The sequence below is a fragment of the Micromys minutus genome (genome assembly GCF_963924665.1).
Source record: "Micromys minutus genome assembly, chromosome: 18".
Lineage (NCBI taxonomy): Eukaryota > Metazoa > Chordata > Mammalia > Rodentia > Muridae > Micromys > Micromys minutus.
In genome coordinates this window covers 25,281,332-25,296,170 of record NC_137953.1, presented here as the reverse complement: position 1 = coordinate 25,296,170, position 14,839 = coordinate 25,281,332, and the positions used below count along the sequence as shown (strand labels likewise).

At 40.2% G+C, this 14,839-nt stretch overlaps 1 protein-coding gene across 3 annotated transcripts in view; it reads right to left on the bottom strand.

The window, feature by feature from the left end:
* PDE1C (phosphodiesterase 1C) overlaps nt 1–14,839 on the bottom strand; it is a gene marked incomplete at both ends in the record, with an annotated part of 402,224 nt that overhangs the window by 49,971 nt on the left and 337,414 nt on the right. For all 3 annotated transcript variants that reach the window (XM_080932609.1, XM_080932610.1, XM_080932611.1), the window contains 2 exons: nt 3,050–3,268; nt 12,522–12,697. In XM_080932609.1, the coding sequence (XP_080788735.1) occupies nt 3,050–3,268; nt 12,522–12,697 (395 nt within the window). The remainder of the gene's footprint in view (nt 1–3,049; nt 3,269–12,521; nt 12,698–14,839) is intronic.

Below are 14,839 nucleotides of genomic sequence, written 5' to 3'. Positions count from 1 at the left end.
AATATCATTTTCAAAAACTAAAAAGACTCTTACAAATGTGAGCAAACACATGTGAAGAATTTATACAATGCGTTAGTGAGGGAACAAAAGATAACGAGATGATTTTAAGAGCATCCAAAGAAGTGGGTGTTTACAAACATTTTTAGAAATGTGATAAAATATGGCTGTTATGAAATAGACATAAAAGTGTTTATAATCAAAGAGCAATGCTCATGTCCTTCTGGCAATCTATACAAACCAAAATCTCTCACTCAGAAAATAGCTTTACAGTGGTACGTATGAATCAAGTTCTTTACATAGAAATTTAAACACACATATAATTCCCCAAAACATGAGTCAGCAAGCTATAGGATAATCTGGTTATCCATGTGTTAGAGCTAACTTGTAAGGTTTGCTTTAACTCTTAATAGGATAAACAGATTGTCTGGAAGGAATAAGAAGGGGTATTTAGGATCTTTTCTGGATTGGTTTAGCTGGAGGGCATGATTAGTATCCTCCAAACCTGTGAACCAAACAGAGTTCCTTTAGAATTCCTTCCTTTTAGACCGTTAGAGATGGACTACGTGTCTCAAGTCCTGGGGGTTTCCTCCAGTCCATCTTCCCCATGTGAAGTTTTACACTTCTAGTTTTCTTTCTGGGGCCTGCCATATTGTTCAGAGCCAGGGCTTTAGCTATCTCTGCAGTGGATGTCTGTGGAGGTGACAGGGAAGCAACACATAGCCTGACTTAGATGGGCTGAGGAGAAGTTGCCTTGGTGGACACCAAGACTTAGAAACTGCTTCAATCACAAAGGGGAATCTCTGACCAATATCCTTCAGCCCTAACCTAGAAAATACTTTTGTGGTCCACATAGAAGGGAAAGTGGCTCATGCCTGTTTATTAGCACTCCCAGGATAGAACCCATTAGGTGACTTCCCATGGGCTGTACAGGAAACAGTGGCAGATGTGAGCTGGTGTTCCTCACACAGAATATAGGCAGCTCTAGATCATCTTAATTAAGCTGCTGCAACCACATCCCCCAACGTCCTTCTGCCATTCTTATTATTGCTGTAAATTGATGTCTTTCTACACTCCTCATTCCAAACTTAATTTTAGAGGAAAATGGTAGACTGCCTCCCATGTTACAACATGGCTATGACACCAAGCCAAGTTCAGGGTACTAATTTGTGGCTTTCAAGGTTTTCTCAAGTATTGAATGTAAATAAACATCCTTCCTTCTCTCCAAGTCTTTATAGAGTTGAAAACCTGTTGGCAGACGTAGGGGTTGGGGGTTGGGGGTAGGGGAGGGTTGGTTATATTCATTTTATTTGTATTCATTGGCTCCTCTCACCCATGATATCAAGGGCTGGCATGACCCCACTGCCTGTTTTTATATGAATGTACTAAGAAGGACTTTTAGATCTACAAAGGGCTGATTCAAGATAACACATGACATGAACATTATATCATGCTTACACTCCAGTTTCCAAAAATAAAGTTCTAGTGGACGACAACCTCATTTATTTGTTTATGGACTCTCCTTAGCTGATGGATATCTGTGATAGAAATACATGGGCTGTGAGGTCCAAAGGATTTACCCTCTGGCCCATTACAGAAAGCATGTAGCACCCCTGTTACCTAGAGAGCAGACAGGTCTCTACAGTCCTCTGATCCTTTCCTCCATCTAGCAGTGCTGGGCTTGTCAGACAGTAAGAGCTGGCTATGAAACAGAAAATGGGGATTTCCAGTAGCTCAGGATCTCTACTTGATGGTGACTTAAGTCTTTTAATTTCTGGGTATCAATGTTCCCATCTGTAACATGGAACTATGTTTACAATATTAGAATTTGTATGCATACCTGTGTATATAGGTATATACATGTAAGTGAATGGATGCACATATGTGTGTATACCTGTGGAGGTCAGAGCTCAACCTTGGGTTTTTCATAGGTCCCATCAACCTTGTGTTTTAAGGCAGAGTCTCTCAATGTCTTGACTACCATGATCACTGAAATCTCACAAGTGGATGCATCTCTGAATATGTTTTATATGTATTTTATACAGAGATTAACAGGTTATGTAGTTTAAGGTTTCCCAGAAGAATGAATTGACAATTGCTGACTTGAGACTAGATCCTTTTGCAACGATGTCTCATTGTATAGGCACAGCCTGGCATTTGAAACCTGCAGGAAGTGAACATCTTGCCCATCTGTACAAGGGGGCTGATTCTATGCCTTGACACTATTTAATGATACTATTTAATTCTGGTTGTGAAGCCCTTCTCCCACAAACTAATACTCTGAAAAACCAGAAACCACCTCCTTCCACAGAAATCTCAGCCACTCACCTCATCCCACTACCTCAACTACCAACAACAATGGCTTCCTTTATGTGGGACTCTGAGCCATTTTATTTGCTACTCTGCCCTCTGTCATCTCTGCATCAAGGGCACATTCCTTTAGAATTACATTTGAGGGTGACTATATCCCCATGACAACACATACTTTCCACTCCTAAATCCTCTAGACCTAATATAATGGTTGACACAAGGTTGTTAATAAATATTCACTTCATTACATTCATTACATTTAAGAACTCATGGTGTCTCATTGCCCTTAGTTTACCTGGAGCATTTTGAATTTAGAACTGAAATCTGTATCCCAGGAAGTCTTTGTCTACAGAAAACCAGGATGACTGGTTACCTAGTGTGTGTGCTTAGGCCTATGTCAATATACAGATATATACATTAGGAATAGGGCTCCTGCACACTGGAGCCTGGTCAGGATGGGATGTTTATTTAGGTGGGTTGGCAATGAGTATAGGAATCCAGGTTGTGCTGAACTATTTAATTGAAGTTTGCATCACTTGTGAGCATCTACAGGGCATCAGGAAAGGGCTAGAAACTACTGTAGAAAGGTAGAGTTAAGCAGGTGCCATACGATGGGGTCTTGGCTGTATCTCTGGGGGATTGGGAACCATGACAGCTGCCAGGAGAGGGAAAGTGACCCAGTTTCTGCTTGTCACATTATTATCACTCCAAAGAGAGTCTTTTTCAGGCAGCCCCTCCTCACCATTCTGCTGCTTTTCGCCTGCCTTGTCGCCTTTGGAGTTCTTCTTGTCACCCTTGCTCGTGCGTGTTCCATTGACTTGACCTTTTGCTTCTCCTGATGTCTTTTTCTCCACTTTGCTGGTTGTGCCTTGTTCGGTTTGGCTTTTGGCTTCCATTTCCTTTTGCTTTTCCTCAGCATCCAGGCGCGCCTTCTCTTCAGCTTCCTTCTTGGCTTTCTCTTCTGCATCCACAACAATAAAAAAAGGCAGAGAACACAGAAAGAGAGGTCTACCATTAGAAAACCTGCTGTTTTGGAAAAATAATCAACAGCAATGTTCATGGGAACCAGGACAATGAAAGGACCTAAGGGCTTTATTGAGAGTGTTGGATATCTTCTTGGTTAATTCAAGTCAGATTTACATGTGTATTAGGGTGGCAATAAGATAGGACACTTCCAAAAGCATTAAGTTAGAGAGGACTGGAGAAAATAATAATGGGAATAGATCAGTGATACCATGTACACTGCTGTTCTTGCTGCTGCTAACCTCTACTGCGCATGTCCTCACGCCACACACTATGTTAGCAGTCTTCAAAGGGCGCTTTGCTTCATCCTTAAAAACTGCCTTGTGACCCCATTTCATGGCCACATTTTAATGGAGGATGAGAGACATGATCAGACTCTCCCCAGTTACAGTAATAAAATAAAAAAAAACTGAATAAAATAAAATACAGCATTTTTATGAGGCTTGCTTAACACAGCAGAAACTTTGACAACTGACTATGGGATAAAAAGGTGGGGGAAATAGCCATCATTAGAAGAATACAAACTCAAACCAGTTTGGTAAGTTAGAACGAGAAAGGGTGGGTCAGAAAGCTCAAAGCAAGCCACCAGTCTAAGGTACTTAACTGTCCTCAGGAAGAGAGTAGCCTTCATTCTGGCCATGTACTCACTCTGGGACTTTCCTTTTATTGAGTGTCTATATTATTTCTAATGCTGTTGATTGGCTCTCTAATTAATGAAAATACAGTACAAGTACATAGGTCCAAGAGGCGGATGCTAGCAGCCAACCATTGGATTGTGAAAAGGGTCCACAACGGAAGAGTTAGAGAAAGGACTGAAGGAGCTGAAGGGTTTTCAACCTCATAGGAAGAACAACATCAACCAACCAGACCCCCTCCTCCGGAGCTCCCAAGGACTATACCACCAACCATGTGAACATGGAGGGACCCATGGTTCCAGCCATATATGTGGCAGCAGATGGACTTATCAGGCATCAATGGGAGGAGAAGCCCTTGGTCTTGTGAAGGCTGGATGCCCCAGTGTAGGGAATCCCAGGTAGGGAGGTGGGAGGGAGTGGGTGGGTGGGGAGCACCCTTGTAGAATTAGGGGGATGGGGAATAGGAGAGGGGGCTTATGGGGGAAAAACTGTGGCAGGAATAATATTTGAAATGTAAATAAAGAAAATATTCATTTTAAAAAAAGGAAAAAAGGGAAAGAAAAAATTGGTTTGCTCACTCAGCTGGTGCTTTTTGAACAGCCATATGGTTGATCACAATTTTTGATACTGGGGATATGACCACAAGCATAGCAGAAGCATTCAGAAGATTATAATTAAGTAAACAAGTGGCTGAGATAATGTTGGATGTTAAAAGTATATTGCAAGAATTGAATACAAAACAACAAGACAGGATTGTTCATAGCACAGAGCAAGGGGTAGCTTTAGACAAAAGAATGAAGACGGCTTTCATGAGAAGATAGCATTTGACAAGTCCTACGTGATGAGAAGCAGACCAAGAAATAATCTGTAAAGACTGGAACATTCATCAAAGGAACTAGACAGCATGAATGCTGTGAGAGGAACATGCTTATGTTTATAGATGCTGGACTGGTGGACTTGCCAAGGACTTAGTCACAGATAAAATGTTCATATAACCAAGGAGAGGCAAAGATCAGATAATGTAGGCTGGAGGGCAAAGGTCTCAACTGAAGAGGAAAACATGTATGTAAAGCCCCTCACATAGCCAAATACCCTGTAAGTGCCAGGGACTTACCCCATGGAGCTCACGCTAAAGATACTCCTGATATCCTTAGGCTTCTTTGTGAAAAGTATTATTGCATTTTTCTCTAGGTGAGTGAAAAGCCTTTTACCTCTCATTGTCAGGGTCTCCTTGTGTTCCCTTTGAGTTAGTGTTGTTCTTTGAGCTGTTTGTATACAAGATGATTGCTTTAATCTAATGGGCACCAGAGAGCCTGGGTATCTGATATTTCCTTTTGTATTAGCTGCTAAAGTATTCCATGTCCTGGTTGGGCCTAGGTTGGGTTCACACAGCTCTATAACAAGTATTCTGTGGATGTTCATGACACGTGGCTTTATTTTTTACTTTGCATGTCCTTGTAATTGTTTATTACTGATGTCATCTTTAATATATCATGAGATTTTTATTTATCATTTCATTGATTCACCAACCCAGCCATTTGCTAACTTATTCATTCTTTGAACCAAGTCAATGACCTGGCCTCATCTCAAACAAACTAAATCAGATTCTAAAAGATGGAGAAGGATAGATAAGATATCTCAAATCTCTTGGCACACAGTAAGTACTAAGAAGCTCTGATGTAAAGCCTAAGTATTTGCCATTCAGTATATGATGAATACAAGATGAATTTACAATTTACAATGAAAAGATACAAAATATTTCTATACAAACAACTGTCATATCCATATACAAGATAATAATGGCTTCTGACTGCCACAGAAATGTAAACTAAAATGTAAAAGAACACCCTTCAAAAGATGGGTGGTGGTTGATACTCCCAATAGGTTGCCAAGCAAATGGAGCTCCTAGGACATTCATGAAGGCTTCTTTTTATCTTAGGTGCTTTGAGGAGAGAGAAAAATGCCATGTTCATCATTTCTTAGCATGGTGTATAGGACACATCATGTGTTCCTGAAGCTTGATGCAACTATGACATAGCATCCGTGTATACGATATTCATCAACTACCAATGTAACCCAGTACCTTACACTGATAAAACACCAAAGCATAGAGACTCTCTGCTCCTATTCTGAAAGGAGTAATAAGCAAACATTAGATTCCTTAACTTCAAATATAGGCAAATACAAAGATGACTGTTTTCCTTTCTTACTATGCTCAAGGATTAGGGTCTTGCTCAGCCATCATTAGAGAAGCTCCTTCCTACTGCAGATGGAGACAATAGAGACCCACAACTAGGTATTAAAGAGAAAGAAAGATACCTTGGAACACGTTGCCCTAAATAGGATGTCTCTATCAAATTCCTTCTCTTGCAGCTGAAGAGAAGGCAGAAAGAGGGGATGGAGAACACCAAGAAAACAAGAAACTCCAAAGCAACATGAGCAAAGCTCACACAATCTCACAGGGACTGAGGCAGCATGCACTTTCCTTGCTCAGGTCTGTGCCAGGTTCTCTGTATTTGTATTATGGCTTACAGTTTAGTGTTTTTATAGGACTCCTGAACGTGAGAATGGGTATGTCTTCAATGCTTGGGCTCTTCTCTTTGTTTGTCTTGTCTAATCCCAATGTGATAGTTTTTATTTTATCATATTATAATTAATTTTGTTGTATTTTAAAGATAACTTGTAAAAAAGGACAGAGAGAAACAGAAACAAAAAGAGACAGAGTCATTCATATTTAGAATGCACTGTCAGGGAAGATTAGCTCTGGCTACCTTCACAGACTCATTACTGAATATATGGAAAACTTCCAACACCCAAAATATCTCCAAGATGAAAATCATTTAAATAAAATCTGAATCTGTTTAATTGTAGTTTACTATGGAAGACCATAAAATATTATCTTAGAGAGAAAAACTCATTTAATTGAGTCAGACCAATTTTCCACAGATGGAAAAAAACAACTAGGAAGGAGAGAAGGCATTTGGGAGGCAAACGTGTTCTTGCTCAAGTGCAGCTGACATGCAAAGTTATTTTAAAGTAACAAATGGCAGCTCTTATTACATCATTGACATCTTGTTGCGTCATTGGCATCTTACTCTATCATCAGCATCATCCCAGGGCTTCTTGGCTAGTAGTATGTAAAAGTTATCATTTGTTTTCTTTTCCTTAATTAACTAATTTATCCACTTTGCATCCCAACTGCAGCCCCCTCCCTCTTCTCCCTGAGTCTCTGCTTCACACATTTCCTCCCCATTCCTGCTTCCCATTGTCCTTTGAGAAAGAAAGACCCTACCGTGGGTACTAACCCACCCTGTACTAGGTACATCCTCTTCCACTGAGGCCAGACAAGGCAGCCCAGCTAGGGAAAAGCAATCCAAAGAGTGGTAACAGGCAGCCCCTGTCACAATTGTTAGGGGACCCACATGAAGACCAAGCCACATATCTTGTTACATATACGTGGGGTCCTAGATTCAGTCCATGTATGCTCTTTGGTTGGTGCTTCAGTCTCTGTGAGACCCCATGGGCCCAGGTTAGTTGACTCTGTAGTATCAAGATGTTGACTTCTTGTGGTATCTGATTCCTCTAGCTCCCTTGGTCCTTCCACTCACTTTTCCACAAGACTCTCAAGTTCTACCTAATATTTGGCTGTGGGTCTCTGCATGTGGTTCCATCAGCTGTTAGATGAAACCTCACAGAGGACAATTAGGCTAGGCTCCTGTTTCCAAGCATAGCAGAGGATCAGTAATAGTGTCAGGGGTTGCTTCTGTCCCAAGGGATGGGTCACAAGTTGGGCCAGTCATTGGTTGACATGACTCATTAAGAAAATAACGAATGAAAAGCAGCTGAAGAGTTGGGGTACGACAAAACTCTTGGGAATCTGTAAACTGTACTTCTCACATATGATCTGGGGTTTCTCACATTGGATATCTAAACAGTCACAAAAAATACACTTGGGTCCTTATTCATCTGGCTTCAACTTGCCTAAATAATAATCCTATAAATTCATTAGTGGAAATACCACTAGGCTATGTATCCTTTAATTTACTCTGAACTGCTGACTTAAAGAGGAGAGAAAGCAGTTTAGGAGAGAAGATGGTAATATGAAATGAAATAAGAGATAGGAATCTAACCTGCCAATATAAGTATACATATTGTCTGTCAGTTACACTCCATACAGAAACAAGGAGGGCACTAAGAACATGCCTAAGAGTTCATAAGGTGTTCTTATAGCAGTTTCCTAAGTACACTCGCTGATAGATATTTTCAATCAATATTAAAATAAACCAAATTGAGGAAAATGTGTCAATGATACACGATAAAAGTACAAAGCTTGTTTTTAAAAGGGAAATAAATGTTAAAGATAAAAATGGAGGCAAATATTTAAAAATAATGTGCTGGGCTAGAAAGTTGGCTGAGGAGTTGAAAGCACTTGGTTCTCTCACGTAGGACCACGTGTTGGCCTATAACTAACTCTAACTCCAGTTTGAAGGGACCTGTCCCTCTCTTCTGATCTTTAAGGGCACCAGGCATACATGCGGTGCACATGAACACATACAGGCAGAACGCTCATGTACTAAAGTAAATCTAAAAATTAAAAGAAAAAAGTGCAAAGCTAAGCTGGATGGGAAACAACAGTTCTTCTAATCACCAGGCTAGGAACATCATATTATTCAACAGAAGCCAAGTGCTGATAAAAAAGCAAAAATAAGGTTCTCAACAAGTGCAGAGATTCTCACTATATAGCATATGTAACATGCTATCAGGTTTATTGAGACTCATGGTCCAATCTAGAAACTGAAAGCAAGTTTGTGGGAGAGTAGATGTAGGAGGTATAATAGAGACTCAGCAGAGTCAATGACACTTGACAGACAAGGGCTGGGTAGAAAGTGCAGGATCCTTTACAACTAAAACATTTTCCTTAATATGTACAAAATACTGACTTGACAATAAGAATGTGGATCTCCTAATGGGGAGAAATAGTCATTTTCACCGTTCTTGCATCTGAGAGAGGAAATTTGGTTTTAAGAAAAGGCCAGAGTGGAGTTTGGTTTTAAAAGACTGTAAAGTTCTTGTCTCTTTTGACATAAGCATCCCATGGAGCCTTTTAAACTTTCATTTTCATAACAACATTACATGCAACAATGACCCAAAACCCTAATATTCTGCAATGAAGAGCTCAATGACTGTATCTCAGAAAACATTACATTTGAATATTCAGTATTAGGATAAAATGCCCAGGTGCAGAAAACCAGTAGAATGTAAATGACATTTCATTATAATATGTATGGGCGGGGAGTTTACTATGTGTATACACAACTGAGCAAAAATGGATTAGTTCAGAGCATCAGCAGTAATTACTGACATTTGGGTAGGTTAGAAAGATTTTATTCTCATCTACATAAATATTTTATATAGTCTAGCATTTGTGGACTAAACATATTCTATTAGCAGAAAATGAATATGTAAAACATATTAAATATTGGACAGAAATTAATAAATACAGACCATATGGATCAACTGTTTTACCCATAAATTTTAGGGTAGAAATGATACTCGCCTCAGAAAATTATTCAAAATATTAACTCTTTCAAAGCAAATGTGAATTCTGGTCTACATAACTTTGTAATTCAGGTTGGATAACAACTCCTAAACTTTATCCCATTTCCTAACAATATGTGTTCAAAGGTCCGTGATAGGCAGCTTGTCTCAAAATCACAGTCCTTTGGGATTTAACAAAAGTCAACGGGGAAGGCAGCTGGAGATCATTTACTCAGACTGACCATTGCCAATGTAACTGCTTCAGTAGGTTCATGAACAGTGAGTTAACACTGTCACAGCCAGCATTTTAACCCTGCTGCACATGGCCGACCTTCCTCTCTAATGCACTTAAATAGCAGCTCCCTTTCACGAAACACAAACCAGGCCAGATTTGTTCCTTAGCGCTCTCTGTACATTCTTCAGTGCTTAGTGCTAACTCCAAGATGTTATTTTGAATGACTATGTCCAGAATGGAGCCTCAGAGAACCTCCCAGAATGAGACTGCACAAGTTGAGATTCAGTTCTCCATTTTCCTGCTATCTAAAATGTGGCCCCAATAGCTAAGCTTCTTGGCCCTAAATATGTGTTCCTTTTGTTTACATGGACATATTTTCTTCTTTCTTTTGTATAGGTGTATGCATCAGTGTGTTTGTATATGTGTGTGTTTTCCTCAAGTACTACCTACCTCCAGCCAAGACAAGGTCTCTCACTGACCTACATACAGATCTTCATGTGGGATATGTTGGCTGAAGAGTGAGCTCAAGGGAGCAATCTCTGCTCCCCATCACTGGGGTTAAAACTACATACCACCATGAAAGCTTCCTTTGTAAGTGTTTCACTATGTAGGTATCTTCTTCACCCCTCCTGTTTCTATTTCTAACATCCTGAAGCAAATCTCAGTGTCCTTCAAATTCTACCTACTAGATGTCTTCCCAACGGCCCCAAGCAGGGTTAGGGACAAGTCCTTTCATGCTGCTTAAAATAGTTTCTGTTTCTCTACCTGCAAGGCTAGTGCATTTTAAAATGATGAGGTGTTTACCTGTCCTTTTGGAAGGACCAGTTAGTTATTCTTTGGAAAAGCCATCTAATGTTTTCCCCAGGTGATTAGTTCAGAAGGTAATTTCAGTAACCAAGATAATTGCAAACAAATGGTTTTGAATGACCTCCTTAAATTGTGTGTTGTCAGAAATTGGATGTTCAGGTGTAATGATCATGGGAGAGTGTTCTTCCAATGGTGCAGCAGCCTGCCAACACAGAGAATTTAAATGCTTGAAGCTTTTGTAAAGACCCTCAGTGCTTACAATTAAAATATAGAGCAGGTGTTGGCTTCCTCTATAGCTCAGGGTACAACATCTGTCCCCAAAAGATAATGTTCTAGTTATGCCCCGAGAACACTATAAATCTAAATTCCTTGCCTTACCTGACTTTTTTTTCAGGATTTTGATGGTAAGTCGGTGTCTTGCTTTTGAAATCATCCAGCTGCTGGATGCTTCTACCTATGCAGTGCAGGGACTGCAGAATCCACACTCTAATGCCTGGACTTAGAGTTGTTTCCTAAATTTGTTCATCAAAACTCAATCCTTAAATTTAAATGTTGTTGGACATGGGGGCTCTGGGATGGAACCATGACTAGGCCAGATCTGGAAGGTCGTAGGGAGACTCTCCAATCATGTTAGTGAGATTACGGGATTAGAGATTCAAATTTACACACTGGCTCTGACTCTTCATGTGATGCTATCTTCCACGAAGCAAGCAGGCTAGATGCCAACACCATTCTCTTGATTCTTGGTAAACGAATGAATATCAAATATTTTGTTATAGTAACAGAACATATCCTAAAGCATCAACCATCCTATCTTCTTTCCACATGTGCTAACACAGGCAGAGTAATAGTGCAAGTGTTTGTGAAGAAAGTTTCGAAAATCTCGGCAGCTTTGAGGATTTGGTGCTCAGAGATGTTTATACAAGGTCTTTACTGCATTCTTACTCATCCATTGTATCAAAGTCTAACATAAGAGCCCTTTCCTATGGACCCAGAGGATAGAGATAGCCATGATATCCTTTGGCACTGGGTATCTAACCTAGAAAGCGGATGGCAGGTGAGAGGAGACACTGAGTGCTATTGAAGGCTCACCTCTGCAAAGTCTACTGCCATTGGCACCATCCCTGGACATCAAGAACCAATTTACATCTTTGGGCCTCCCTGAGATCCAGCATCATAGATCCATAGGATTCAGGCTTGTACCCCCTGTATGCATGTGCCTCTCCACCTAAACAGTGTGATCATGTTGTATGTGCCAATTCTGCTCAGTAATAAAAACAAACGTGAATATATGAACTAAAACCCCCAATGCATGAATTTTTGTATTTTTCTGTGCATAATAGCAAGGGTCATAGCTTTCTGCTCAGAGCTTTGATGAAATTTGCTTCAGGAAATTTTAGTTTACTGAAAAGTTATTGTCACCTCTCCCAAATTCAACAAACACAACAACACAACCAAACCAAACCAACCAACAAACAAAAAAACAAAACATCATCAGTCAGTTCCATGGTTGGAAATGAGTAGAGGGAAACCACTCATCTGACAGGAAGTTCTTAGAAGAAGACCAAAAGTTTCTCATATGCCAACACAGAAGGTAGTAGCTATTGACCAGGCTTTACCAATGTAAAGGAGGGCTTTATATCTGTGGTAGCTGTCATGAAATGTAAAACAAGGTAGCCTAGCAGAGACCACGAAGTACTACTCCCAGGCCCTTTACAATTCCACACTGAACAAAGAGGGTTAGGTGTGTTGAAGAAAGGGAGAATTGTCTTGGAGGCCCGTCATATCCTGCCACACAGTGTTCAAAAGAATGGTAATTGTCAACATGGGAACATTCAACTTTCAGCACCCAGTCCCTGGAGCAATATGCCATACTTAAAGGGACAATAAATCACAGAAGGCAGCCACTTGCTTTTCGAGTGACCACCGAGTTTGCCTGGATAATTGTGGAAGATTCTTCCTGAAGAGCACATTACCTTTGGGTACCTTGGCTCGCCACCGCTCCCGGTTGATCTGCACCACCTCAGTCCAAGTGGCTTTAAAACTCTTATAGTCAACAGGGATGACAGAATTGTTGATGGGAGCACTTCCTTCTGACCCAGAACTCTTGACACCTGATCGCTTTGCATCTGATGAGTTGATGCTGTTCAAACTGGGGAACAAAAGAAATCATACCAAAGATGAGTGCTAGCATCCGCATCTGCAGCACGTAGGCAAGTAAGCACTGAGAGAAGCCATGAAATGCTGAGTAGAATTTGCTGAGTTGTCAACATGAAACTCCCTGGCCCTGGGGTTTGTGGAGATTCTGTTTCACATATGATATAAATAGGAAACTCAGAGCTTTTGCAGGAAAAAACCCAACACTGCGTGTTCATGTGTCACAGTATTCCTCAGTTCCTTCTATGCTGATGGGCATCCTTTTATTCGGTAACTAGGACCTGTTGGCATTTATTTGATCTGTTGAAGTTTTATTTGCTTCAGGGTGCATCAATTTGCTATCATGTTGACCACTTTTCCAAGCTAGTCAGCAAACCGATACATGTTCTCCAGTTTACCCTCCTCCTGAACTCAAGAACCCTCTAATGTCATATATAGACTATATGTTGTCTGTCTGTGTGTCTGCACATGCCAGGGCACACATGTGGAAGTCAGAGGACAATATCCAAGAAGTGTCTTCTTTGATCATTGTGTCCTGAGGATCAAACGTGGGTCATCAGGCTTGATGACCAGTTTTTTTATCTACTGAGCCACTTTATTGGTCTTTAGAATTGCTCTAATCTCAGGTCCCCGAGCTTATAAAACGTGATGATTCTCCTATGCTTCCTAAAGATGGTAGATGACCAGACCCTACCAAATATCTAATTTGAAATGAACTCTACTTTGTGGTTTAAATGTGGGACATGTTGTAAATATCAGAGTGTAGCATTCTTCTGATGAAGTAAGTACTGTATATTCCTAAGATGTGTAATAAACTCAGGTATTGGGCTATTACAGTCAAAAGCACACTTTGCTGCTGAAGGTATGTCCTCTTTGTATGAATGTTATTAGCATGAATAGATTAAAATAAAGGATATTAAAAATACTTTCTGTCCTTTTTATCTAATTCATTTACAAGTTGGCACCTGTACGGCTATAGTACTTCTAAAAAAGCCAGTACAGAAATTCAGTCATGTTCTCTTCTCCCTTTAGTAGAGAAACTGACAAGTGAGAGGAGCCCTCTGGCTGCTTGACATAGGTACAAACCATGCTATCCAAGAGCTCTCACCAGAGGCAGCTACAAGCAGCAGCATCCAGGATTCTGAACATCTCTTACAAGTGATGTTTATTTCGTGTGGGTAGTCTTATCATCCATTCAAATTGTGAAATTTAATACATTACAACTTATCTAGTTGTCTTGTATTCTACACCCATTTTGTCTTCAACAGTCTATATAGAAAATACCAATTTCCTGAAGGACCAATTTATGAATTTATATGATGTGCAGTGTGTTCTATCAACTGGAAAAAGAGTCTCAACAAGGAATTATCTAGATCAAGTTCATCGGTTTACTTGTTTGTGGGCATGTATGTGGGAGATTATTTTGATTACATTAATTTGATGTGGGAAGATAGAGCCCACTTTGTGGCTTCCATAGGCTTGAGTATTGGACTATATATTTTTTAAAAAAAGGAAACTGGAGTAAATATACATACATCAATTCTCTTTGCTCTTGAGTATAGGTGTGACCTGCCATGTCAGGTCCCTGCCTTGACTACACCACAATGCATAACTGTACCTGAGAATTATAAAATGATTATACCCTTCATTATAGTTATTTTTTCACTGTTTTTATTGCAGACACAGGGAATGAAACTAGGGCACTGGGATGACTTATAAGCCCAGGTTAATAAGCAATGGAACCAGGATTTTAAGCCTGAAACAGGCTGTATGTATATCATGACCTATACTCTGATATCCTTATGATTTATGCTATAACCCATGCCACTTGAAAACACTTGGATCTGGGGTGTTTGGTTATATGTTTTAAAAATCTGCATCCCACTTCCTTCCTGAACTTAGAGTCAGCCTCATTTCTTGTAAGAAATCTGATCCAAAACATGATCACTCAGAGAATCTGAAACAAGGGCTGACTGCACAGCAGGGATGCATAACGGTCAGTGCTGCTGGAAACCAAGGTTTCAGAGAGCGGGGTCATTCTGCTCTGATCTTGGACTACCTGTTAGGGGTCAGCCTAGAGAACACAGACAGCATCATCCCAAATCCTGAAAGGAAAGGAGGTAGACCTGTCCCTTGT